The 27,903-nt window shown below is 40.4% G+C and overlaps 1 protein-coding gene across 5 annotated transcripts in view; it reads left to right on the plus strand.

Moving 5' to 3' along the window:
- The window catches only part of TENM3 (teneurin transmembrane protein 3), a 592,885-nt gene that overhangs the window by 511,404 nt on the left and 53,578 nt on the right, over positions 1 to 27,903 (plus strand). For 2 of the 5 annotated variants that reach the window (XM_032869853.1, XM_032869858.1), the window contains 6 exons: positions 4,846 to 4,872; positions 6,433 to 6,453; positions 7,374 to 7,520; positions 21,220 to 21,436; positions 22,451 to 22,570; positions 23,408 to 23,669. In XM_032869853.1, coding sequence (XP_032725744.1) covers positions 4,846 to 4,872; positions 6,433 to 6,453; positions 7,374 to 7,520; positions 21,220 to 21,436; positions 22,451 to 22,570; positions 23,408 to 23,669 — 794 coding nt within the window. The remainder of the gene's footprint in view (positions 1 to 4,845; positions 4,873 to 6,432; positions 6,454 to 7,373; positions 7,521 to 21,219; positions 21,437 to 22,450; positions 22,571 to 23,407; positions 23,670 to 27,903) is intronic. The other 3 variants (XM_032869855.1, XM_032869856.1, XM_032869854.1) reach the window with 2 other exon arrangements.

The raw sequence follows: 27,903 nt of genomic DNA on the forward strand, positions 1-27,903 counted from the left end.
ATCTTACTTCCTAGTTTCTCCCTTTAATTGTCAAAGTTGAATTAAGGATTTCTATATATTTTTTTCATCTTATTTTTTCATGCACTCAAGTAAATTTATCAGCCATTCCAAAAACAGATGATGCTTCTGGTCTACCTTACATAGGTACAAGTTCTGATTCTTCTGAGTTATGACTATAGCTATAGCTGATTTATTAAGTGCATGGACTTTGGCCACAGACTACCTGGTTGGCATTTTGGCTTTGCTACTTCCTAGCATTTTGACCAAAAGTTATCCCACTACCTCCCTTTCTTCATTTGTGAACTGGGGAAGTTAACAAAAGTGCCTATTACTCCATAAGGTGGTGAAAGTTAAGCCTTCTCATGTAAAACGTTTAGCAAAGTTTTCAGCACTTAGAACAGTAAATGGTAGTTATTGTTAATACTATTGTATGTAGTTAGGATGGATGGGTTGAAAGAGGGGAGAGGAACAGATGCTTGAAAGAGAGCAGAAGGATTTTGGAAACAAGGTATTGCTGACATGTGCTTATGAAAAGCAGCCTCTGTGTTATTCATAGAGTTTCTTCAAAAGCTCCAAACACATGTAATAAGGACATTTCATCATTTTATTCAGCAGATATTAAGACTCCCTTATGAGCCAGGCAGTGGGATTAGCATGGGATTAGCATGGCCTTGGAGTTTACATTTCTCATGGAGACAATTCACACCTTCAGAGTCATATTTCTCTATATCATGAAAGCCTTGGACTTTTACAGAATCTCTTATTGAACTGGTCACAGCTAGTTCGTGATTCCTGTCTTCTCCTTTCACAATGACCCTAGTGTTCATGCTCCTAGACTTCTTCCATGACAAGGACTCGGTGAGAAAAAAGGAAAGAGTCCGATAACTAAAGGACATGGAGGGAGGTGGGTGCCCATAATTTTGATAGATCAGCAGATGAGCCAACAATATGTAGGTAGACTTTCCAAAAAGTTACTCTTCCTTTCTAGAGTACACATTAGGAATTAAAAACTGTTCAAGATTAAATATGACCAAGGTCCTACCTACAGGGCTCCAGATCCTTACTACAGGGTACAAATGAGAGTACAATAGTTTGTGTCCATCTCCCCCCGTCTTCCCTAAAACACAGAGGGGAATAAAGGGCATTAGAGGCTTTGAAAAAAGAAATAATTCTTTTTAAAAAGAAACATTTAGAGGGGAGTGTGTGAAAAGGAACAGTACTTCCCATTTGCTTGGGTGATACAGGAGGTCTCTGGGCTATTCCTATGATAAAAATATTCTTGATGACCCAAACTTTCTTCCCCATCGACAGCTGCACCAAATCTTTGCCCACCTGAACCAGCAAGTAGACCATGGACTTCCAAACGCATGGGCCAGAAACCCGAGCAGTCATTTCATCCGTTAGGTTCTAGAGATGACTGTGTGTCTGAATGTATTTTGGAAGAGAGAAGATACAGACCAAGAATTAGCTCTGACATTTAAAAGACACTCACCTGCATTCTGCAATTTAAGTTAGACCCACCTGGCCATTTCCCAAGGAAGCCATGTAGAAGACATCTAAGATGACAGTAGAACCATCTTCTGGCTTTGTAGCTATCTACTTAAATTTGTGTTAGATCAAAAATAATTCCAAAGTAGCTCCGAGCAAGAAGAGGCGTCATGACCGAGTCAGTGCCCTTGCATACACTGTTTCTCCCTCCTCAGTCTCTCTGTCTGTATTCACTGTATCATCTGTATTTATATCAGCTTTGTGGGGAGGATTAAGTGGGAGCCTGCTAGAGAGGGTTCAGAGTAGTATCTGACACAAAGTAAGCCTTTATTGTTATTTTCAGGGAGCAGAGCGGGATGGGAATACTTTAGGCGCATCCCCTGCATTCTTCTGAATCTGGTTTGGACCTGGACCAGAGCTAGAAATCTGGGGATCATTAATACATCAGCCTGGTGCTCACAGTCTGCAATTTATAGGACCAGAACCCATGGAAGAACTGAAACCACAGACAGCATTTCGATTCTGTGAACACACCTGCATTGCGTCCTGCGGGTGGTGGTGGCGGGGGGAGTCCTTAGCTCTCACCACTTTTCTCAGAGATGTGAGACTCCAGAAGGATTAAGAATCACTCTCTTACAGGACATACGGTAATACTGACATGCCCCCATCCCCCACCCCCCACCCCTGTGTCCCACGTGGGTCTTTTTAAAAGATGAAGAATTCAAATTCCAGGGAAAGTGTTTTATGAATACATTTTATTGGAGAATAGTTTTTTTTAAGGGGTTCCATTTTATATGTCTAGCACTGATGTTTATAAGAGTTTTCTTCTATAAAGCAAATTTAAAAGTTTTGGTGAGTAGGTCTAATAGGAAGGACCTTGTTTTAGTGTCAGAGCACACTCATTAGTTTTCAAAGAAGTTTTTTTGCAACTTAATGTGCATTTCAGCCATTGTTAGGTATATTAATTTTTAAATATACTGTATTATTTTTACGATTATTGTTCCTAATGGCTTCTTGCAACATGCCTGCATTTTTCTGATAATTTCCTCTAGTGGCTTATATAATGATGTTTTTATTGTTGCAATTATTATTCTTAATAATTATTTGAACCTCATCTATAGACATCTCCTTTTAGCATCTTTATCATCTAGAACAAGGCTTTTGTGGTATTATCTGAAATTTTAATCTTCGAGGACAAAATATACATGGTGTTTTTTGACCCCTTTCTGTCTTGGTTTAAAACAGTTAGCCTCAAAAAAAAAATAAGAAAGAAAGAGAGAGGGAAGGATGGAAGAAAGGAAGGAAGGAAGGAACTATCAGCCTTACAGTTACTCCCTATGATATAAAATGCAAAAATTTTGGTATCTCTTTCTCAGTACAGATCCTGTTCTTCCGGTTGGTTTTAAATGTTTGCAATATTTGTGTTCAATATTTTTAATATTTAAAGTGTTATATAAATGTTGACCTGCTATCTATTTTAAGTATATTTGCTAATTTCATCTCCATTTTTGTTTTTCTTCTGACCCAATGACAAACCTACCTTTACCTGTAATCAGGCCACTGTTTTGCGTAATTGATTCTGTTTGCTAAGATAACAGAATGGGCTGGATTAGAAATAATCCATTCCTCCTTAAACCCAGATCAAAATTAATTGCATTCCTTATTTTGGTTGTGTTAACTGAAGTGGACCCAAAGTTAAAGAAAAAGGCTCTCCAACTATGATCAGTGTGATTAATTTTTATGAATTAAGAATTCCTTCAAAAACACTACCCTGTCTGGATCAGAAACTCCTTTTTAAATAAGGCATTCTGTTTATGTTTAGGTCATCAACTTGAGCTATTAAGAATCTCTACTAGTTTATAAAATGTTCATAAGGGATTACTGAGAAATTGCATGCATGATGTTAAACCATAGTATATTTTTATTTTAACGTTTGAAAATAGTTATTTTCATTAAGTTCTCATTTCAGAGCCGTACCTAAGAGTGTTTCTTCTTCACCTTAATTTCCCCTGCAATATATTGTCAATTAGTTGTAAACACTTACGTTTAAATGCAATTCAGGAGCCTCTAACGGAATCCTGTGGCAACATGAAGAAGCCTTTTATATCCACAGTACAGATGTGTCAGAAGGTTTTATGATTTTGTTTATGCACCTGACAGAACTAGCAGACCTGAGTGGCTAAAGTGCAAGTTCAAGTTTAAATCATTCTGTTATGAGTTCGGCTATCACTTGCATGTGTCAGTAATGAAAAATCATTAACATAAGCATCTTTGAAAAGCAATTTTAGATCATTAAAGATGTATGAGTTTTGACAAAGCAAGAAGATTTCAGGCTTATTAAGAATATATTAACATCTCTGCACTGAGCGAGGGGAGAGAGGTATGGATGCCTCTGTTCGAGAGAAAAGGTATAGCCTGCTTGTAACCTCATGAAAGATTAAATGGACAGGTACAGGAAGAGACTTTGGTCTTAATCCTGGCTGTTCCTAAGGAACCGTTGTGAGAAATGTGGCTGCTCCAGGACGAATCCTGAAAAGAAACAGGATCTTAGGAGAGTCTGTATTTCATCACAGATTACCTATGCAATACGCCACTGTCCAGCAGAGGTATAGTCAAGGGCTCCTGGATAATCGTTCTCTATAGAATTTATACATACCTTTTTATAGTATATTAAATTTGCTCCATCTACTCCAAGATTCTTAATTACTTCCCTTTTTTGCTTATTTACTAGACGTTAAAGTTTGATAAATAGGTAAATACACAAGTGACTCAAGACAGAAGGGGAGGGCAGCAGGGTTTTGGTGGGTTTCTCTCTCGGGCTGAAGAAAGACAGCATCAGAACACGCAAACACGGTCCCTCCACAGCCTCCGTGTTGTCCTTTTTGCCCTCAACCACGCAACCCTTACAAAACTACTTCCTTAAAAGCGAAACTTTAAAAATTAGCACGATTTTCTACATCCCCCGCCAGAAAAAGTTTGTGTATTTGTAACTCTCATCGTTGTAAATTTCCCTACTTCTTTAGTAAAAAGAATTGATTCCATTTGTCCCACTTGGCTATTAAAGTATAATCTGCAGGATTCGGGCAGGTACGTTCCAGATAATCTGTGAAAGGTAGTGTCAGTTGCCCTGTGCACTTCTCTTGAAAATGCTGAGTATTTCCTGGAATCATGACCACATTTACTGAAACGTGAATATATTGCCATTTTAGAAGATAACGAAGTGCATCTCTGTCGTGTGATGTGAGTCTCCTGTCCACTGCGGCTACTCGATTTGCATGTAAATTCTGAAAATTTCCTTGTCCCATGTGACACTTCTGAAATGTCTGTCTGTTCTTTTTTCCTTTTTAATTTCTCAAGCTCACTATTTGGATAAGATAGTTAAAGGTACTGTATACTCGCTCTTTGTTGACATATCTACCTATATATCTCTATATAACCGTGTATAAGACTGTTCTAGGTTTGAAAATAGACTGTTTCTCATGCATATTTTTGTAAATTATAAATCAGGCTTACATTATGTGAAATGCCTTGGATTTAAAGTATCGAGACTTCAATGTCCGTGTCTCATTTTTATAATTTTGGGTTATCACCAATTTCATTCCTATGTAAAAGCATTAGTTTTCACTGGAACCAAAAACTGAAGATAACAGTACATTTGCTGTTTTTTGTTTATTTTACTTTATTTTATTTTTCTGCCTTAAGATCTTCATTGTTGGCAATTCAGCTAATGAGCTGTAAATTCTCTCTTGAAGAATCACCAGTGCTCCCTCTCTTATCACAGAATAAGAAATTGTCAATCTAAAGAAGATTCTGGTTAATATATGTTGAGAGAAGTCTCACTTATCCTTATGTGGAAACTTCTTTGGCTACTTCTAAATGTTTCAAAATATATGGGATATCCTAATTTCCATTCTGTTCTTTTCTGAAAAACGACAAAATTACCATGCACTCTGCAAAACAGAAATGATGACATTGCTCAGCAGAAAACAGCAGATTCTCGTCTCTTCAGTTCTCGTAGAAATAGGTGGGAAAATGTTTTTTCAGAAGAGAAAAGTCCCTCTCCCTTTCTCCTCAGATTACCTATTTTCTATTCCTTGTTTGTGCTTTTCATTAGAATATGAAAATATTCATGGCAATATCCAGGCTTTCGTATAATAACTCTCGTGTCCGTGCATCCAGCTGCTATGCCTCTTTGTCAGGGGGGGGTGATTAAATCGTCCTTTTTCGTGAAAAACCAAACAAAAACATCCAGAAGGAAAAACTATTGAAAATCCATAGCTACAGATGGTAATTGAGAGAAAAGAAGCAGCAAAATTAATCTTATCCTGACCTGATGGTATCCATAAGTATAATTTCATTTTCCCCTACCACAAGAGACCGTCAAAATAGTCTTCTTTCTCCTAGCTCTAATCTTAAGAGACAGAAAGTCTCTTTGAGATATTTTCCTTTCAAGAGCCACAGTGGACGAGGGGAAGCCAATATATGAATAATTCTTTCAAAATGACGTAAAATAAACATCTTTAAACAGATCATTCCCTTAAATTTTGTCACCAAAACAAGAGTAGCATTCTGATTACAAGAAGCGGGATAACAAACCCCCATCGCTCTAGCAAGTATTTTTGGCTCATAGGCATTTTATATCAAATTATAAATAATTCTGTCCAAAGAGATCTGATTAATAGCTAATTATTCTTACCATTTTGGAGCATCTATATCCTTGTTTCTGACAGTGTCACATCACACTCATAGACTAGAACACCAAACTCTACCTGAGTGTCATCCTCATAAACAGACCATGTTGGCTGCATGCCAGATATCATCAGTAGGAAGTGGCAAAAATTGTTTTTTTTTTTTAATGTCATGTTAGACTGAAACAATTATAGATTTTGGATATATTAAATTATTTTAATCGTTTCCCAAATTTTCCCTCCTTGCCCATAAAAGCAGACAAGATAGGATATAAAGGTAACAGCATAAAAGCCTTAGGGAGATTGTCACAAAATATCACTCTTCGCTCTCTGTCTTGAAGCACGTCACTACCGTGTTTTTGTTCAGTCTATCAATGTTTTATTGTGGTCCTTATGGTATTTCATTTTGTCCGTCCTAAGTAATCAGATATGCACAGCTATTACATTTAGTTGGAAATCCTGTCGGTCCTGTCCCATCCGTATGCAGCCTGAATCCTGATGTTTGTTAGAATAGATGCTAAGCTGCTTCACTATTTCCTGGGCTTTGCTTATTCTGTGAAAAGGAATGTACTCTTGGCATAAAGTATAGTCATCAAGACTGGCCTATACTTTGTGCAGTTACTTAATGCACTGTAATTTCACATGAATGTACGGCAACTCTGAGGCCAGATAAAATTAACGTTCTCTTTTTAACATCGTTCCCATCCTCATCGCCACTTTCACGCTTTTGAATTTAGAGGGAATTTTTTAAAGCAACAAGGTGCTTTAAGAAGGCATGTCCTAATGAGCGGCCAGTGATGTCTGCAACTGATTAAAAATCGATTCCAGGGATTCTGAAATTATCTCGCCGAGATGCTCTTTCACACCATACAATCAACCTTGTTGCTTTGCTCAAGGAAAAAAAAAAAAAAATTTAAGTTAATTTTGTCTGGCCTGCGGCTAGTTAGTGGATCGTTCTATATATTTCTGTCCTGCGCAGGTAAGTGGTGTCTCAAGGGTCAGGCCAATCAAAGATGCCACTTGGATAAGAATTAGATTCCTTAGAGACTGTTGCTGTTTCTATCCATGTGCAATTACAGTATTTGTGCTGTTTACAAAGGCCTGTTCCCACTAAGTGTCCCTTATCTGTTTATTTTGGGTGCAAAAACGTTCCATACTCAAATCACTTGTGTTTTCCTTCTTTGTCTCCTTTGACAGAGGGTTGTCCTGGGCTGTGCAACAGCAACGGAAGATGTACACTGGACCAAAACGGCTGGCATTGTGTTTGCCAGCCAGGGTGGAGAGGAGCGGGGTGTGATGTAGCCATGGAGACTCTCTGCACAGACAGCAAGGACAATGAAGGAGGTAAGAAATGCTGAGCGTGACAACAAGTGTGTGCCAGAGCACAGGTTTCTACATTACATAGCTATCTGGTGCCCCCGAAAATCTGATCCCCCTAGATTAGGTTGATTGAAAAATGTATGAGTGCTGATCGAGTGATTTTTGCTCCCTATTTTCCCTGAAACAATTGCAAGATTGTTATCATTCAGGAAAAAGGCAAGGTCATCCAGCTCCTGTATAACGTTCATTGTCCTCCATCGCTTTTCCTCATCTCCAGATGACGATTCGCCACATCCCAGTATATACGGCCCTGTGAATTGGGAGCTCTAAAGCAATGTTTTAATACCTAAACATTCTAAAAGTTGCGGGGCATTTCCCAAGCTCTTCTGATGAAAGCACAGGTGGGAGAAAAAAAATAGTGAAGAAACCAGCATCTTTGAAGCCGTTCTCCCGGTGTCTCTTTATCCTAAACGTCACAGCCTGCTGAAAGATTGGGACAGTCCACCCCGGTAGGCCCGTGGTTAAGAAGTAGTTCTTTCCCCTGTTGTGCACAGTTTCATTTCAGAGAATAAAGAGGGGCAGCTGGTGACTACTTCTCCGGTGATGACATGGGTGTCCCTTGTAGCCGCTCAGTTGGGGCGTGCATTTAGGCCTGAGTTTTTAGAAGGGACTTAGTTCCTAGCTGGGCCTCGATGGCCACTTGCTCTGTGCTTTAGGATGTGTTTCCCCACTTGCCTCCTTCGTTCCACCTGCTGTCTGGGAATGTCCACAGGAGCCAGATAGATTTGTGAAGAGTGCAGGTGTTGGAGTCGGTTCTTCACCCTACCTTCGACCTATGTGACTTCACAATTGCTTCATCTATGAACCAGGAACAAAGGAGTTTTTGAAAGGGTTAAGCGAGAGAATGTAGGTACTTAGTACATTGTACTTAGTACATCGACAGGCAAATAGTATGTCGTCAGTAGGAGCTGCTCGGACTCCATTTTCCTTTTGCTTTCGTCTTGGCTGACTGAAATTCATAGAGGTTGTCAGAGAAGATTAACAGTCTTCTTTCCTACATAGAGTGGATATGTTCTTTGGGAAGCAGAGGGACTAAAACCAACCCTCAATCTCCCCCCGCCCCAACAACCATTCCTCCAATGCACATGCGCACATACTACACCTGCGTGCACATGCGCACATACTACACCTGCGTGCACATGCGCACATACTACACCTACACGCACATGCACAGGATATGCCTACCGTCTTTCTCAAACCAGGTATATGTCATCTTCCAGACCACGCGCTGCCGTTCTCCCCTTTAGTTTCTGGCAATCTCACCATTCTCACTGAACAAACTGTTCAGTTTCCTTGTATTTTTTTTTTTTAACTTGGCCTATCGAGAAACCTGAGCCACAAATTTGAGCCAAAGTTCCTTTTCCTTTTTCTCCTGATACAGTGGTCCTTAGCCCTCAAAGCTTTTCCTACGTAGTAATACCTCGTTGCCTCAACCGCCCCCCGCACCCCGTAACTGCGCGCTTTGTAGAAATGGCAGCATTAATTCTCCAACCGCAGCCCAGATGGCAGCTTTCCTCATTGCTTTTCCCCAAGAAGCCCCTGCCCCATTGTTTTCTATTGCCTAGGGAGGAAGGGGAGCTTCTTTCCCTCCTTGATCGTATATTCCAGATTTTGTCTTCTGAAAGGAGATTACATTGAGGAGGTTACAAACTCTCTCAGAGGGAAGCAGACTGCAGGGCCAGGTCTGCAGAGACTCGGCAGAGTAATTTAGGGGCTAATCAACTCTTTAGTGTTGTTATCAGCTAAGGAGGGTTTTCCCTTGCCTCAAAATTTATCAGCTGTGAATTGGCCTGTTCCCCCTTTGTTTATTCTTATTAGCATGAAACTATGCTATCTCTAGGCTTCCCTCTCCAAGGGGAAATCTGAGCAGATAGAAGACCTCCTGTGGATTCTTTACTTATCTCATATAATTTGTATTCCTGTCCCTAACCTAATTTTGCTGATCTGCTGAGAAGGAATCTCAATGCCAGCTTTATTATACCCTGAGATCATAACCCTGGTGCCTTATAACCTAAGCTAGAGGGTTGCTTGAACTTAAGCATGGACTGTATGAATAAAGACAGTATTTTCTACACCAAACCCCAAATCAAGGCACGTAATCAGGCCATTAAGGCTGTCATTGTCCCTATATGAGGTCAGTAGAGCAGAATATTTAAAATAAGGCCCATACCTAAAATTTCATGACATATGCTAATTTGTGCTGGGATAGAACCATTGTTCAAAGTAAGTTTGTTGTCAAATGGTGAGATTGCCAGAAAGTAGCCAAGTAGTTTAACATGTTAAGTGACTAAGAGAGAAAGAACAAATGAAGAGGTTGATTTGGCCCTAACCAGCACGTCACTCAAACAGCTACTAGACCAGTCTGAGCAACACTGTACAACAAGATCTTTGTTTAAAAAAATAAGGGGCACCTGGGTGGCTCAGTGGGTTAAGCCTGTGCCTTCGGCTCAGATCATGATCTCAGAGTCCTGGGATAGAGCGTGGCATCGGTCTCTCACCTGCTTCTGCCTCTCTCTCTGCCTGCCTCTCTGCCTACTTGTGATCTTTCTCTCTCTCTGTCAAATAAATAAATAAAATCTTAAAAAACAAAAAGGTTGCTTATTATCCCCAGAACTGAAGAAGATACATTAAAAAATTTTAGAAGGGACATCATATTTGGGGAAATCATTATATTTTTTTCTTAGACCAAGTGTCTTCCTTCCCCTCTAAAGTGTACTTTTTCTTTACCAAATCTGGCTTGCCTCTTCTCCACTGTCTAAGACTACAAATCCTCAACATCTGCATCGCACTGACCATGGAGTCCCATTTCCCCTTCATGTCTCTAAAATGTGTAAGAAAAGGCAGACTTGGGACGCCTGGGTGGCTCAGTAGGTTAAAGCCTCTGCCTTTGGCTCAGGTCGTGATCTCAGGGTCCTGGGATCAAGCACCACAACGGGATCTCTGCCTGCCTCTCTGCTTGTGATCTCTCTCTCTCTCTGCCAAATAAATAAACAAACAAACAAACAAACAAAAGGCAGTCTTAGGAGGGAATTCAGTATGAGGCATGGAAGGAAGAGACTACCAATGAAATGCAATGGGGAAATTTATCCGTAGCCCCTCCCTCAACAACCACACAGTCATAAGAAGTGAATCTCCTATTCAGGTGGGCCTTATTTCTTTAAGGCTCAAATAAACAAACTTGTCATGTACCCAGGGTCACCGGCATTTCAGATCTGAGGGCAGTCTTTTACCCACCGTAAAGGCCCTGACAAAGATCTGCACTCTGTATGGAATCAACCAGATACCTCCCCAAACTGCTTCTCAAATCTAGCTCCGGGGTCCAACAGAGGCTGTTGGCACAGAGCCTCGGGACAAAGGCAGGCAATGGAATAGAAGATGTTTAAATCACGCAGCAGAAGTTGGAAATGAATTGTCAGACCAGTTAATTGTGTATGACGTGTCCCAGCCTCACCATATCCTGCCCTACTGGAGAAAGCTTTCAGGGCAGAGAATCGGCAGAGCATGCCTAGCCTTGGCTTATCGGTATTTCTTTTTCTACTCCTTCTGCGCCTACAAAGTCAGCCTCCCTCTGGGTCAAGCCATTGCCGGTTCGTATCCCAGAGCTCACTCTGATGGTGAAGTTGCTAAGATCAGAGAAAAGGCAGGCGAAGAGCTGGGAACCGGTCACCATTAAGTACAGTGTGACCGGGACTGGGGTGTCAGACCCTGAGCCTCCGCTGCCTCGTTCTCTACTCGAGTGTCCCCCTTAGCTTCTGAAAATGGCCCTGTCTGTCTCCCAGCTTGCCTGACCACAGGCTCCCGCCTCCCCTCCACAAGGACATCCCTAGTGTTTATTATTCTCACTAGGAGAGACTCTTTGGTGGCACACGATAGAAATTCCATTCAAACGGTCTTAAGCTTTAAAAAAAGAAAAACTTATTAGCTTATATAACTGAAAAATACAGAGAGAGCTGCACCTGGGTGTTTCCACAATGGTAACAGAAATCTGGGTTAATTCATCTGTCAGCTCTGCTTTATTCCGCGTGGCACCACTCTCGGCCTGTCTCTTCCTCAGCATGACCCCCAAGAGCTTGGCTTCACGTCGCACAGCATAACAACCCCGCACAAGGAGACAGCCTTTCTCGGTGGTTACAGGAGACCTGGGTCTGAGCCTGACCTTCATCGGCTTGAATTATGTCCCATGCCCACAGAACAGTTGACTTTCTATCACTGGAAGAAAGGGGTGTGGATGTGGGATACGCAGAAAAACAGATTCTACTGCAGGAATATCATAGCTGTCCACAGCATTTCATTTTCGTCTAACCAGAGAATATAATCCAATAACTACTTCGTATAGCTCATAGAATTCTGTTACTCTCAGGAGGAATCCTCTATTCCTTCTTTCCTTCTTTCCCACAGAATTATATTCTTCTCACATGAGAACAAGAAAAGCAGCCCCGAACCTCCATACGCTTTCCAACCCCCAGGATGGCAAAGCACTCTCCACTTCCCCCTACATCCTTTTATAAGCATGGCTGTATTTTTTTACGTGGCATGCCCACTGAGAATCTCATTCAGTAGAGGGTTTCTTGATTTTAAATAGCTCCCCATATGGTGGCCCCACTATGCAAGCATCAAAATGCAAAAGCTTGCCAGAGGCAATTGTACATTTATAGCAAATTAAGATGCTTATTATCAAGACAGTTTCTTGGGGCGGCTGGGTGGCTCAGTCAGTTGACATCCAACTCTTGATCTCCGCTCAGGTCTTGACCTCAGGGTTATGAGTTCAAGCCTCTACACTGGGTCTCTACACTGGGCGTGGAGCCTACTTTAAAAAAAATTTTTTTCAATACGTAAACAAGATGATTTCTCCAAAATATGTTATCATTGTTACCATGTTCCCATCTTCCTAGTTAGAGTGCCTTTTGACATCTTGCTTCCCCTGTCTGGTCCTCCAATGGATAGCTCCCCTGTGGGTTCTTAACGCATGGGACTCAAGTCCGCTCTTAGAGATTGGGTAATTGAGGACACAAAAATACTAACCTTTATGCCAGAATACAGTGCCAGGAATGATACATCTTACTTGTAATTAGATAGTTTTTTATTTTTTGGGTTTTTGTTGTTGTTGTTGTTGTTGTTGTTTGCTTTGTTTTGTTTTGTTTTTATTTATTGGTTGTTTTTGTTGGGGGGGGGTTTGTTGTTTTGGGGGGTTTTGTTTTTTGGTTTTTGGTTTTTCTGTCCTTCAGAAGCATTAGTTTGTGGGGATATGTAAGGAAAATGGACCTAGAACAGGTTTTTTCTTTTTTTCTTTTTTTTTTTCTTAAGTGGAGGCTAATGACAATAGAGAGGAAAGCACAATTCAACTGAGGTTATTCAGAAATTAGAAAGATTAAAAACAGTCAGGAGAGAGAGGGAGACAGAACACAATCAGAAGTTTCAGACGGCAAGAAAATGTGGGAGTGCGCTAGCAGTAAAACCCAGAAGTGGAAAAATGAATGAAATGTTAATGTAAGCAGCAGAATGAGTAGGGCGAGTGGGCGGGGCCATCTAAGTTTGGAGATTACCAGATGAAAATAAGAAGATGTTTGAAAATAGATTCCTTAAAAAGTTCTAGCAGGAAGATGGGACTACTGTGTTCTCCAAACACATATTAAAATAAAATTTAAATAAATAAAATAGAGAGTACCAGAATTGGGAAGAAAGGCACGGGCAGGGGGGTGGCTTAAAAAAACAAGGTGAAGAAGAGGAAGAAGCAGCAAAAGGAAGGGAGGGAGGAAAGAAGGAAATTAGGAAGGAAGGAGGAAAGAAGGAAAAGAGAAAAGAAAAGAACAAAAGGATTATAGGAGATCATAAGTACTTCGCGAGAAAAGATTCCAGATATCAGAACACAAGAGTGGCACTCAGAGTCTCAGAAAATTAAAATATATTTTCCTGGTAGATCGTAATCTGGTGGGTTAATTACTACTAGTTTGAAAGACTCTACAGGCTCCCACTTTAGGGAAGAGACCTGGGTTCTTCTGAACCCTTTTGCTCTGCATAGAATTTTTAGAGCAGCGTCAATTGCTTTCAAGGAAAGAGAAGTCCAGCCTGTGCCCTCCGACGCAAAGCACCCCAGTAGCTGCGCAGTAGCACACAAGGAACACGGGGTTTTACTGCTATACCGGGATAAGATTGAGAGGGAGAGAAAAGTCAAAGCCACAGAGGCTGGAATTAAATGTCCTCCCTATAATTTACAGCCAGTACCAGTAGCTGCTACTTGAGGTTTCAGAATATAGAAACGGGACAGACACAGGATGTCTTCAGAACCAGGTCTTCTTGATCCACGTGTCTCCGCCTTCCGGAGGTCTGCACTCATGGGGAGGGTTGGTAGCAGTAGCCGCAGTGTACAAAGTGCATTCGCATCGTCAAAGAGCTGACGGCTGTCGACAACGTGCTGTGTGTATTTCTGCTCCTCCTTAACGAATTTTTAGGCACCTTTATGTTTCTAAACTTAAATGGGATAGGTGCTGTTCTAAATTTGATTCTGCCAAAGAATCTATCTTCATTATTATCATTATGATGATGACGATGTTACATTTGTTACCATACTCTACATTATTAGTTTTTGATGTCGTGTTCCATGATTCATTGTTTGCATATAACACCCAGTGCTCCATACTGTCCATGCCCTCCTTAATACCCATCACCAGGCTCACCCATCCCCCAGTCTCCTCCCTTCTTAAAAACTATCAGTTTGTTTCCGTACTCTCATGTTTCGTCTCCCCTTCTGATTCCCCCCCTCCTTATCTTTCCCTTCCTTCTCCTAATGTCCTCCATGCTATTCCTTATGTTCCACAAATAAGTGAAACCATATGATAATTGTCTTTCCTTGTTTGACTTATTTCACTCAACATAATCTCCTCCAGTTCCATCCATATTGATACAAAAGTTGGGTATTCATCCTTTCCGATGGAGGCATAATACTCCATTATATATGTGGACCATATCTTCTTTATCCATTCGCCCATTGAAGGGCATCTCGGCCCTTTCCACAGTTGGCGATTGTGGACATTCCTGCTATGAACACTGGGGTGCATGTGGCCCTTCTTTACATCTGTATCTTTGTGGTAAATACCCCATACTGCAATTGCTGAGTCATAGGGTAGCTCCATTTTTAACTTTTTGAGGAAACCCCACACTGTTTTCCAAAGTGGCTGCACCAATTTGCATTCCCACCACCAGTGTAAGAGGGCTCCCCTTTCTCCATAAACTCTCCAACATTTGTTGTTTCTTGCCTTGTCAATTTTTGCCATTCTAACTGGCGTAAGGTGGTGTCTCAGTGTGGTTTTGATTTGAATTTCCCTGATGGCTAATGGTGTTAATGTTTTTTCAGGTATCTGTTAGCCATCCGTATGAACAGACACTTCCCCAAAGAATCTATCTTTTTAGAGATTTTTTCAAGCCAGTACACAGAGGTCTATCTCATATTTTATAATAGAAATGCAGATATAGTCATTAATTTTACTACTATGTTAATAATAATTATTAATAATAACCTAGTTGTTTCTTTTTTTTTTTTTTTTGCTCTTAGTGTAAGACAAATATGTAGTACATCCCTCTGTCACTGTGTATATCTGCATATAAATCCTTCTGTGAATGTACAAGTCGTTCTTTTGGACAGATTTTAAGAAGTGAGATTTTTAGGTCAAGGGGTATTTAAATTTTTAATTTTCATCGCCAAGTCCCCTTGCAGGTAGGTTTTACCACCATGCCCTTCATTAGGACAAGAGTGTTTATTTTCTCCATGTCTGTAGTCTGTACATAATCCTCCCACCCAAACAAAATTGTCCAACAAATGAAAAGCAAGAATGTTGCCTGACGGGTGGAAATGATTCCATTTTTATTGTTTTAGTTTACATTTCTCTAACTACTGATTCGATTGATAATCATTATATATGCTTCTTGGCCATTTGTATTTCTTCTTTCGCTAATTGTTTATTTCTCTTGCCCTTTTTCCCCCCTTATTAGTGGCTTGACTTTTCCTTTTAATTTTTAGGACTTCTTTATATATGTTACTTATTAATTCTCTATTGGCGCGTTGTAGATATTTTGTCCCAGGTTTTCATTTCTCTTTTCACTTTGTTGATGGTGTCTTTCATCATGCAGCAGTTTTCATTGATATGAGGTAAATTTCGACGAGGTGTATCTTTTCAGGAACGTTGGGTTGTGTATCTTCAAAAAGAAATAGGGCCTTTTCCCTTTGTAAGATTATGTAGTCTTTCATATCCTTTCTTCTAATGCTTTTTTATAATTGTGTGGGTTTGTTCATGTCCAATTAATCAAGAACATTTGAAATAACCGTTGGGGTAAAAAAGAAACCAGACTCAAGGGTTAGCACAGTGCTGAGTGTTGGAGAAGGGTAAGAAAACCAAGAGGGTGTTTGCTGCATCTTCAAGACATCATTTCGATCTGTTTCAATCTAACTATGTCTAGGAACTGAATCCATTCTTCCATTCCTTCAGCAAATACATAGTACACTGACTTCATGCCAAGATGTGTGCTAGATACTGGGGATACAGTGGTGGACTCAGCTCTCAAGGAGCTTAATGAGCCATTGCCTGAGCCACTGGCTGAAGGAACGGGGAGAGGGCCTGGGGGTCCGGGGAGTAGGGGGCTAGAGAACAGGTCAGAGGTCTCTAGGCAGAGGAAACAATAATGATGAAAGCTTTTAAAAGCCACAGTAAAGGTTTCTAACCACTCAGAAGGCAGCAGAGGCCAAATAAAGGATGTATCTTAGCTAGAGAAGTGAAGTCATCACATCTGATTTCTACAGAGATGACCCTGCTGGAAGTATAGATGAATAGTTGGGACAAGGCTGGGACCCAGGAAACCAAACTATTGAAGAGATCTTGTTGAGAGATGAGCATGGTGGCCTGAAGGGCAGTTTCAGTGAGATGGAAAGAAAAAGACTGATTCAAGAGATATTTGGGGTGAAGAAAAGAAGGACCTGATCATTGATTAGTTACAGAGAAAAAGGAAGAGAGGAGTCAAGGATGACACTCAGGTCTCTACTTTGAGGAATTTGATGGGTAGAAAGTGGAACCATTCATCAACTAGGAAATACAAAAGAAAACAGCTTGTTTAGAGGAAATTAGATATGCTGTGTTTTGGACCCACTAAGCTTTTGGTGCCCATATAATATCCAAATGGAAATATCTGGAAAGCAGTTTGTGGATCTGAAGTGCAGAAGAATGATTAACCTAGACATATGTGAACATAGAGCTAAAACCCACAGAGACATACACACAAAAAACAATAGTCAGAAAGTCAAACATGATTCCAATTCAGTAATAAATGAATTTCATGCATGTCACAGAATGGTGACTTTAAGAAGTAATGAAAGGTTTACCTATCCACTTTGAAAATTCTGAAGTCTACAGATAAATTATTCCATCAGAATTTCTATCTCTACCTCTAACTTGGAATGGGGGAAAGGGGCTTCCAAATACTGCGGGAAAGGGTGGTGGACATTAATTATCTTTTGAGTAAAAAAAGAAAATACCTTAAAAGAAAATGCATGGGGGCGCCTGGGTGGCTCAGCGGGTTAAAGCCTCTGCCTTCAGCTCAGGTCATGATCCCAGGGTCCTGGGATTGAGCCCTACATCGAGCTCTCTGCTCATCAGGGAACCTGCTTCCTTCTCTCTCAATCTCTCTCTCTGCCTGCCTCTCTGCCTACTTGTGATCTCCGTCTGTCAAATAAATAAAATCTTAAAAGAAAAAGAAAATGCATGATTTTTTATCCAGTCAGTAAATTAAGGTTTTGAAAAACAGGTTCAGCTATCCATAGCTACTTGAAAGCAGCATGTGAGTTTTGACAAGCAGATCAAAGCCAGCATAGGGATAACCTGGGAGAAGACCTGGAGTCAGAAGTTTAATAATGTGGCAAAATATGCATTGTCTAAATTGCCAGAAACAACGTCAAGAATGATTGGAAGAATACAAGGAAGAGAACAGGGTAGAAACATTAAAGTAAGACCAGAGATGGCAAGCTATGACCTCTGGGGCAAAGGCTGTTTTTGTAAATAAAGTTTTATTGGAACACACCCATTCATTTCCATAATGTCTATAGCTACCTTCAGCTCTGTAAAGGTAGAGTTGAAAGGTACCACAGAGACTGCGTGGCCCACAGCCGAAATTATTTACTACCTCGCCCTTTGCAAAGTAAGTTTGCCAACCACTGTTAGAGTCCCACGAAAGCCTAATGTAAGATGAGAACCTGTTTTAAGAGGATAACTAGAGCTATAATGTTCAGGATTGAGTGGACGGAAGCATCCACTAGATTATCTGCTTTCCATCAAAGTACCACTCGTATTGCAAAGAAAGAAAGGCTCTTAACTGATCACTGAATTTATTATTCAGTGGGTTTTGAGCATTTATTTTTTTTATTTTTCATGATTAATTCTATTAGATATGATGTCTATACCAATATAAATTTAAACCAACTGAATATCCCTGGTACTAAAAGGAATCTCAACAATTTGGGGAAACTATTCCACAAAGACAATTTTACTACCATGTACATTTGAGCAAGTGGGTAATCAACTTGGTTGTATTAGGTAGCCCTAGCTATGTAAGCACAAAGAATGAAAAATGTTTTCTCAAGTTATAAGGAGCCAGATTCATAACCATCCGTCACTTGCTTGGGCAAGTTACTGATAAACTCTGCAGAAAAATAACAAACTGTGTGTCCCTGCATCTTGGCTGTTGAAAATGAGATTCTTTGTCTGATTGATGTTAGCAGAGAGGCTTGTAAAAATGCATTTCCAGCTGATTAGTTCAGAAGGTGTCAATCTCTTGCAGTCTTATGACCCACAGACTACATGCCAGATGTACATTTACTTTTTATAAACTAACAAAGATGAATGACTACATGTGAACATTCCTTTTTGGCAACCTATTGCCTAAAGGAAGATACTGGAGTTGTGGCGTGGTTGTGGGGGAGAGGACGAGGGCATTTGACCTTTAATTTATAAGATTAACAGAGATAAAATACAATAATTGGAAGTCCTTTCTCTAGTGAGTAGTTTCTATTTAGGTTAAAGAATGAATCCAAGGGAAAAACCTGCGAGAATATAAAATATTTGTGTTAAATGATTCTCCCAACCATATGCACACCCATTCAAAAGTCATGGAGTAAGAACTCTTAAATATATCCTAAAACACATAACTGAAGATTCCTTATAGTCTCAATATATAATTATAGATTGTGACTGAAGGGGTTTTATTTTTTAATTGGTTTCTTTTGAAGCCAGAAATGATACTGGAGCATTAGTTCAATAGTCTACTACTTTAAAAATCCAAGTCTTAATAACTATTTCTATTTCTTTGAGAGAGAGACAGAAAAAAATATACAATATATTACATTATTATAACTTCATGAAAAGTAAGCCTGTAGCATAGTTTTATCTTTCTTCCAGAAATACGGAGAAACATTGAAATATTTTTCATCCTCGTGGCCTTTTGGCTAAGAAAGTAGTATTTTGATAGATTTATATAAAATTTCAAAGCTCAGTTTCACTTGATTTGCTTAAAACATGATTTAAATTTTTATCAAAGGAATAAAACTACACTTTCAAATAATTAACACATTTTTTAAAAAATGTAACAGATATCTACATAAAAGTTATGTAACTATCATAAGGAAACAATATATAGGAAGATCTGCTGGTCAGAAATTCTGACTCATCATGGTAACAAATTAAAATATGTAAAAGGAGTCCAACACCCTAAATTTAATTCAAGTATTCATGTATTAAGCTTGTTTTTCAACTATAAGGGAAATAGTGAAGAGATTTTTAGTTGTTGTCGCTAGACACACTAAGTCTCTTTCAGTATTAGGTGACAGAAAACCTAACCCACACAGGCATAAGGAAGAAGAGAATGGCTTGACTTCTGCAACTGAAAAGCCCGGGATCACAGGTGCAGCTTGTTGCAAAAACCCTAAAGATGCCACGATATCCTCTTGTTTTTCCCTCCAGCTCTTGGCTCTGCTTCTTCAACAGCTGCATTGCCCGGGAGGTTCTCCTGTAGGAGCAGCTGGATTGAGGCAGCAGTCCCAACCTCACAGCCTTACAGCTCCAACTGTTGGGGGTAAGGGAAGGGGGAATCTCTGCAGACGGTTCCTGAAATTCACTCCAGACAGACAAGTTAGGTCAAATGGACACTTCTGAACCAAACATGAAGGGGGAAATGCACAGAGACTGAGCGGTGGGGATGGATGGATATGGAAATGAAAGTGTACAGCTGTTGCCCAAAGAAGAGGAAATGAGTTTTGAGAGAACTCACAAGTGTTCACTACAGTTCTGCTTCAGGTGGGCAAAATGACTTAAGGACACTGATCCAGGACCTCTCATCTCTTGTTTCTGACCTTACCTGTGTTGTTGCTGACCTACTTTTAGACTGGACAACATAACTCAATTTAGTCTATTTTCTTGCATCTGGGTTTGCTGTCAGATAATGAAGGGGCAAACTTATATTCTATTAATAAGAGTGGCCTAAAGCCAAAACAGCTTCGTGGCTAGTGTGGTTTTGTTTTGTTTTTTTTTTTTTCAAATAGAAGTTATTAGAAAAGCCCTTGTGTAAATAAAATATGTAGGTCAGCTAGATATTTTCAACTGAGTTTGCCATAATAAGGTCACACTAAGACTTGAGACTTGGGTTTGAAGATTTTAAGACCATGTGTCCAATCTCTCAAGAACGGTTTAAAGTCTTCAGAAACTGATGTTTTTATTAATCTATACTGAGAAAAGTCATTGCCAAGCAGATCAAAATCCATGTATCAGCTGATCAGTGAGAGAATGATCTTAAGGGATAATGTCACTAAGTCATTGTAACCTAACACTCTTGTCCACTAATGAGTTGGTTTATGTTTTGAACAAAATACTTACATGGGCCGTGGAAGGTGGTTTCCTTTTGATGTTCCTGGAGAAGACTCTAGCAGATACTTTCTATCCATTACACTTTTCACGTCACCAGCACTGTAGGTCAATTTTCTTGTGGTAGGCTTCTTGTCATTTCCAATATTACAACTCACTTAACATTTGTCACATTTTAAAGTAACACCTCCATTTTCGTGGCCGTCCTATGAGGGGCTCAGGGTCCTGTTCAACATTTGAGGGATGCCTTCACTTTATCTGGAACATACTTTACCTTCCTAGGGAAAGCTATGTCCTCGAAAAGTGGTTGGCTCATCTCATCCATTGTACCTTGAATTGTATTAGCTTCACTTCACAGACATTCATTTTCTGACCTTTCCCCAAATTTTAGAACTTCACCCTACATAGGTCCCAAACCACGGACCCATGGTGCTCCCTGTGTTAACTCCGACTGCGTTTTCTCTAGAATAGAGAAGGCGTCCATAATTAGACTTAAAACAAATCTATAGTCCTTCCTACTCCTAATAGATTATTCCAATCAGCAGTTTTTTATTTCTTGCTCAGAATCCGCCGTCTCCAATCCAAACATTTACTCCACGTGAAAGAGGCTGCCAAGTCTTGTATTAATATTTTACGGTTTCCAAAAAGCGTGCCTCAGAGAAGTCACTCTCAGAATCCAGGAAGATTCCCTGGATCTGAAAGAAAACGAGCCAACGAACAAAACACGTACCAAGAGGAATTCTCTGACCGGCTTGCACTTCTCTCCGCAGATGGGCTCGTTGACTGCATGGACCCCGACTGCTGCTTACAGAGCTCCTGCCAAAACCAGCCTTACTGCCGCGGACTGCCCGACCCTCAGGACGTCATCAGCCAGAGCTTGCAGTCCCCCTCGCAGCAAGCCGCCAAATCCTTCTACGACCGAATCAGTTTTCTTATAGGGTCCGATAGCACCCACGTCATACCTGGAGAGAGCCCTTTCAATAAGAGGTTAATGCCTTTTCTCCTTCACGTCGATTTGTAGCCATGTTATCAGTAGTTCCGTGCACGTTAGACGAAACGCTGAGGACTGTGAATTTGAGAAGCGAGCTTTCCCTTTCAACGCAGGTTTTCCTCTTTAGGCAAATCCCTCACCAAACTTCGCATTTCGGGCGTTTTTGACACAGTTCACGTGCTTTGTCGATTTCAGTACCTGAGCCGTAACAGGACATCCCGTTAAGGAGTCAATACGTCTTCATTTAACTAGTTGATTTTGTTAGCACAGTTGGAAATGTTTCAAGAGAAGCAGTGAAAAGACCCCAAAAGGCAAAACAGAAGTGAGCTTTTTTTTTTTTAGCTGAGCTCGCTAAATAATATAAATTATGAATTAATGTAATGGAACTGCTAACGGCATGGCAATAAGATTGCATAAGCTGTTTGACTGGTGCTTTGCAGAGCAGTAATGACCTGAAAATAAACCAGTAAGTGAAAGCAGGTGTCTTGTGTCTCGCTGAGTAAAAGAAGATGATTTACACTAGAACTCCTGGATCTGCCGTAATTTAACAGCATTAATGCAGTTAGACCCAGCAGTTGATTAAAAGTTGTTGCACAAATGTGCCTTATTGCCCCTTTAAATCTTGTACTTCTTGGTCCCTGCAGATTTACGGATTGCCTTGGAATTAATTGGAAGGTATACTTTTCTTCATGTAAGCGCCAGATATATGACTTATGAAAAAGCGCAGTTTATAATTTTAAAAAATCCATCTCTAAATTATGGGTCTTGATAACTCTCCAAAACCCAGATTGCAACAAATTAAAACCCTGGGTAAACACCAGGCATTTAGAGAATGTGAATTGTGCTGAATTAAAAGGGGCATTGTCTTGGGACTCTTTGGGTCTGGTTTTTATGAATAACAAGTGTGTGTGACAGTGTTATTTTATGCTTAGGTTGAATTATCTCTAAATCATGATAATGCGGGCCTGAGAAGACGAATGTTCGTTTTAATTCTTCTACTTTTCCCACAGCCTTGCATCCGTCATCAGGGGCCAAGTACTAACTGCTGATGGAACTCCACTTATTGGAGTAAATGTCTCGTTCTTCCATTACCCAGAATATGGATACACTATTACCCGCCAGGATGGAATGTGAGTTAAGTTAGTCCCACTGCACTCCCTCTGTTTGAAATATTTTCAGTATAAAAACTGGGCATTCTTATATCTCCCAGTATGTTTTATTATCCCTTTTAATATAGAACCACATCAACTTATAGGCTCCAGAACTCTGTGGCAGTGTGTGTGGCAGAGACTTAAAGTTACAGGCTCGTGTAGCTCCTTAAAAATTGATTTCAGGGACGCCTGGGTGGCTCAGTTGGTTAAGCAGCTGCCTTCGGCTCAGGTCATGATCCCGGTGTCCTGGGATCAAGTCCCGCATCGGGCTCCTTGCTCAGCGGGGAGCCTGCTTCTCCCCTGCTTCTGCCCACCTCTCTGCCTACTTGTGCTCTTTCTCTCTCTCTCTAGCAAATAAATAAAATCTTTAAAAAAAAAAAAATTGATTTCATTTGCTAAGACATGATAAAGGTGTTATGGTTTTGTAAGAGAATTTTCTTCGTTTGAGAAGATTCAGGCTGAAATATTTAGGAGTGACCTTCCATAACACCTATTACTTAAGCTTAGATGGTTCTGAAAAAAATAAGTAGGTGGGCAGATAGATAAAGCAATTTTGATCGCTTCTCGGCCTTTTGGCTAAGATCAAGTGATAAAGCAAATTTGGAAAGATGTTAATAAATTGGTAAATCTTAGTAAAAGGCGTCTGGGTGTTCCTTGAATAGTTACTTTAATATTCCTGTAGATTTGCAACTCTGTCATATATAGGTTGGGAGAAAAGTTGGTTTCCTTTGTAGAGCGAATTTATTTAAGGAGCTGAGTGTTGTTGGAAGCAGTATGGGATCAAATAATTCACCAAGTCATCTTGTTTTTTCTTAGGTTTGATTTGGTGGCAAATGGCGGGGCCTCTCTTACTTTGGTCTTCGAACGTTCCCCATTCCTCACTCAGTATCATACCGTGTGGATTCCATGGAATGTCTTTTATGTGATGGATACCCTCGTCATGAAGAAGGAAGAGAATGACATTCCCAGCTGTGATCTGAGTGGATTTGTGAGGCCAAATCCCATCATCGTGTCTTCTCCTTTATCTACGTTTTTCAGATCTTCTCCTGAAGACAGCCCCATTATTCCTGAAACACAGGTAGAATGTTCTAGCAGGCAGTACTTTTAAGGAAACTGTTTTCAGATCATGTGGTTTCCAACGAATCTTAAAAAAGGATTTTCAGAATTCCAGCACTATCCTAAATCATTCCACAGACTGAAACATAGAATGTAGGGTGTGTAGGGGTGTGTGTGGCGGGGGGCAGGGGTGGGGGTTGTATGCATGCATGAATAGTTAATACTATAGTAGGATATCTAGTTATTTCTTAAAGATGTATTCAAAAAACTTTTTTGTTCAGGCTATACTATGTCTGTATATATTTATTTAGTTGTAGCTAACAGCTTAAATTCAATAGCTAATAACATCTTCATTCATGTACTTGTTCACTGGAAAAAGTTTTGATACCAATACGCTCCTTATGTCCTGACTGACATGGTAACAAGTGCCCTTATATGTAGTCATTACTCTCAATGACTTACTGGGTTAAATTATAAGTTAAAAAAGTGATCAGAAAAGATGATTTTTAGCAGCAAATGTTCATTAATTTTCTCAAGACATTTTTATCTGAAAAAACTTGGTATTAAGTCTTACTTTCTAACAATTTATGATAAAGCCTGTTCTCCTCAGGAGGGAAAAAAACTACATAACTTTTCTAAAAATAACCAGACTTTCACTATTCCTTTTATCTTCTGAAATATCTGGAGATTGTCTTCCTTCCTCTTTCTGTCCAATTAGAAAAACCTTGAGGTCTTAAAGATAGGACATTAGGTACAAGAATACTGGACTTTATTCATAAATTGCTAAGTAAAACTATGTGGTCTGTATTTTTTTTAAAGATTTATCTGTGAGAGAGACAGGCTGAGCAGGGGGGAGGGGCGTGAGCGCGGAGCTGGACACAGGGCTCCATCCCACCACCCCGAGATCATGATGTGAGCCGAAATCAAGTTGGTCGCTTCACCAACTGAGCCACCCAGACACCCCAGAAATATGCCGGTTCTAAGATACAGCAGCACAGAGCAGCTTTGTCCCATTCGCTCTTTAAATATTTATTTGACACCGGGCATTGTTAGAATAGAGCAAAGCACTAAGCCAATCAGACCAAAGCTCCTTGGTCTCAAGGAGCTTTAGAGCTAATGGGAAGAGAGACAACAAATGTACAAATGTATGTCAGCTTGGGAATACGACTTACTTTTCAAAGATAAAACAGGGTCAGTTGATGGAGGTACAGTTTTGCCAAGTGTGGTCCAGGAAGGCCTCCTTGATAAGTTGATGTTTCAGCAGAAAGTTTAAGAAAAATGAAAGAATAAACCCCAAAATAGAAGGATATTGCATTTCGCGCTGGGAGCAAGTTCAGAAGCTCCGAGCAAAGGGCGCCTGGGTGGCTCAGTGGGTTAAGCCTCTGCCTTCGGCTCAGATCATGATCTCAGGGTCCTGCGATCGAGCCCCACATCGGGCTCTCTGCTCAGCGGGGCGCCTGCTTCCCCCTCTCTCTCTGCCTGCTTGTATCTCTCTCTCTCTCTCTCTCTCTCTCTCTCTGTGTCAACTAAATAAATAATCTTAGAAAAAAAAAAAGAAGAAGCTCCGAGCAGAGACCTTGCTTGGCTTGTTCGCAGAGTGGCACAGAGACCAGCAGGTGTGGTTTGAGGGAAGGGGTGACACACAAACCACCAATCATTGAGGACCGTGGCCGCCTTTTTTTTTTTTTTTTTTTTAAGATTTTACTTATTTATTTGAGAGAGAGAGCGCGCGCAGGGTGGAGGGGACACGGGGCAGAAGAGGGAGAGAATCTCAAGCAGATACTCCTCGCTGAGTATGGAGCCCAGTGCAAGGCTCATTCCCACAACCACGAAATCATGACCTGAGCCAAAACTAAGAGTTGGACCCTTAACCAACTGAGCCACCCAGGCGCCTCTACTGGTTTCCTTCTTAAAAGGACACTGTAGTTTCTACACTAAGAATATTCTGTATTGGGCAAAGGTTGAAACAAGGGGACCAGTTAGGAGACAGTCTCAGTAACTGGAGAAATGATGATGGATTGGACAAAGGGAGTTGGGGCCGAAGGGGTAAGAAGTGGATGTGTGCTAACGGAGTCCAGGGCAGAGGTTGGGAGTAAAACGTAAACTTGGGGGTCATTAGTGACACAGAAAAATAGAAAGCATGGGAGGAGATCCCCTAGGGAAGGAGTGCAAATAGAGAGCAGAGAAGATGAGCCAAGAAGGTCTGGGATAACAGGTTAAGAACTCTCACAGGCGAATACAATGCAGAAGAGACACCTCAATGATTTACTGCGTAACCGTCAAGCCAGCTTTGAGCTAAAGCTTTTGGAAGTTCGTTATAACCTTGTGCAATGTAGTACTTCCTCCCCAGAGGCCATCTTGCAGTAGCTCTGAACTGCGTAGCCACTCCTTAAATAGATTTAACCTCGAGGCTCTGTCTATAGGTGGCAGAGTTTTTTAGTAAACTGAGTCATTGAAATGGGTTTCGAGTAGTCAACAATTCCAGGAATGCCTGAAGGGTTTGTTGGGTTTTTTCCCCCCATTCCACTAAATAGTCTGCAGACATTTAGTAGAAATTTACTAAGAGCCTAGCATATATGAGGTACTCTACAAGGATAAAGAGAATAATAAAGACACGGATTCCCACCATTCTAAATGTGATCCAGATTTGAAGGAAGAGCTCTGCATGTTCAAAAGAGAGGTCTATTCCTAAGGAAACCAAAAAGAGCATTCCAGAGGAGGTTGGCCTTCAGAGTGGGGCAAGGATATTACAGATTGAAGACAATGTGAGGGCAACCGCATAGTGGTAAAAACAAATGATAGTGTATTAAAACTGGTGAGCTACTTAAATATAGGGCATGTAAGAGACAGGTTGGGGCTAGATTATGAGTGGTCCCAAAATACCACACAGTGGTACTGAATTCTTTAGGCAATATGGAACCAGGGGGCCCATGGTCCCTTTTTTGGATTTCTCTAAAGCTAACTCAAGAAGCAAAATGTGTAATTGATAGAAGAAGACAGAGAAATCAGTGAACTGACTAGTGTTCACTGTATTTCTATACATAGCCGGCACCGAGATGGGGAGGGCCCAACACTCAGAATTGTGGTGGAAGTGGAGAAGAGGGAACAGATTAGACTGAGATTTGGAAGGTAGAATTGACAAGATATAGTTTCTTTTTTTTTTTAATGACTGGATATGAAACTTTATTTATTATAAAATAAAATATTTGTTAATTTACTATAAAACAAAACAAGAACAAAATTAAAGAAAGTAAGTCTCATATTTTATTACCTCTTTTATATTAATTATAGTGTCTAACTGAATATTTAATGGGGTGAAGAATGGGGCTTACAGATCACACAGCTGGCAAAAAATAGGCTGGATGTTTATTTTTCCTCCCTGGCTGGGTGTACTTTTCCCACTAATGCAAAATAAGATGGTGAAGTTAAATTACATAGGAGAAACACATGTTTTAATGAACTAAATTACAGATATTTGTTCCATGGAAGTAGGTTAATGATGACAAAAATAATAATCCGTTATTAAAATAAGGGATAACATATGATATTTTGAATTAGAGAAGCAGCTCCTACCAGATCACAGGAAGTATCTATTTAATTAATGAAAGACTGCCTTACATAGAGAAAACCTATCAGATTTATGAGAAAGTATTTTGAAAATAAATTAAGAGGAAATAAATTATATGCCTTAGGGTTCAATCACTTAGATTTTCAGAGCCATTTCAGGAGTCACGGAATCCATTTTTCAAGCCAACCCACTGATATTTCACCCCAATGATGGAAGAACAATGAGTTCCACCCACATTATTCACTCTGTAGCCTACAGCCACACCAAAGTGCTGTTAATCTTAAATGTAATGTTCTCTGTGAGTCTAACGGCTCTAGAAAGTTTCCGTACGGTCATAAACTATTTGGCTTCAGAGTCTCTGTGGCTGAAGTTAGTACGCATGTTCCGTAAGGAAAACCCCACAGTCGTGAGCAGGTGCTGTGAGCAGAGCTATGCCTTCTTCGTCCATGGGACCGCATCCCATCGCTCTTGACACCAAGGCTGGCGCTCGGCCACAGTGGTGGTTTGCTCAGCCCATTCTCTGGTGCTACTCACTTATACGCAGATTGACCACTACAACCTCACTATCCTGGGCCCTACGACCGGCATTGCAATTTGGAGACGACAAATAATCCATCAATCCCAACTGTTCTTTGCAAGAGGAGCTGGATTCTACTGACTGCTACAATCGCCATGCTAAGATTTTTCT

The sequence above is a fragment of the Lontra canadensis genome, unplaced genomic scaffold, assembly GCF_010015895.1.
Source record: "Lontra canadensis isolate GAN:19392208 unplaced genomic scaffold, GSC_riverotter_1.0 scaffold39, whole genome shotgun sequence".
Classification (NCBI taxonomy): domain Eukaryota; kingdom Metazoa; phylum Chordata; class Mammalia; order Carnivora; family Mustelidae; genus Lontra; species Lontra canadensis.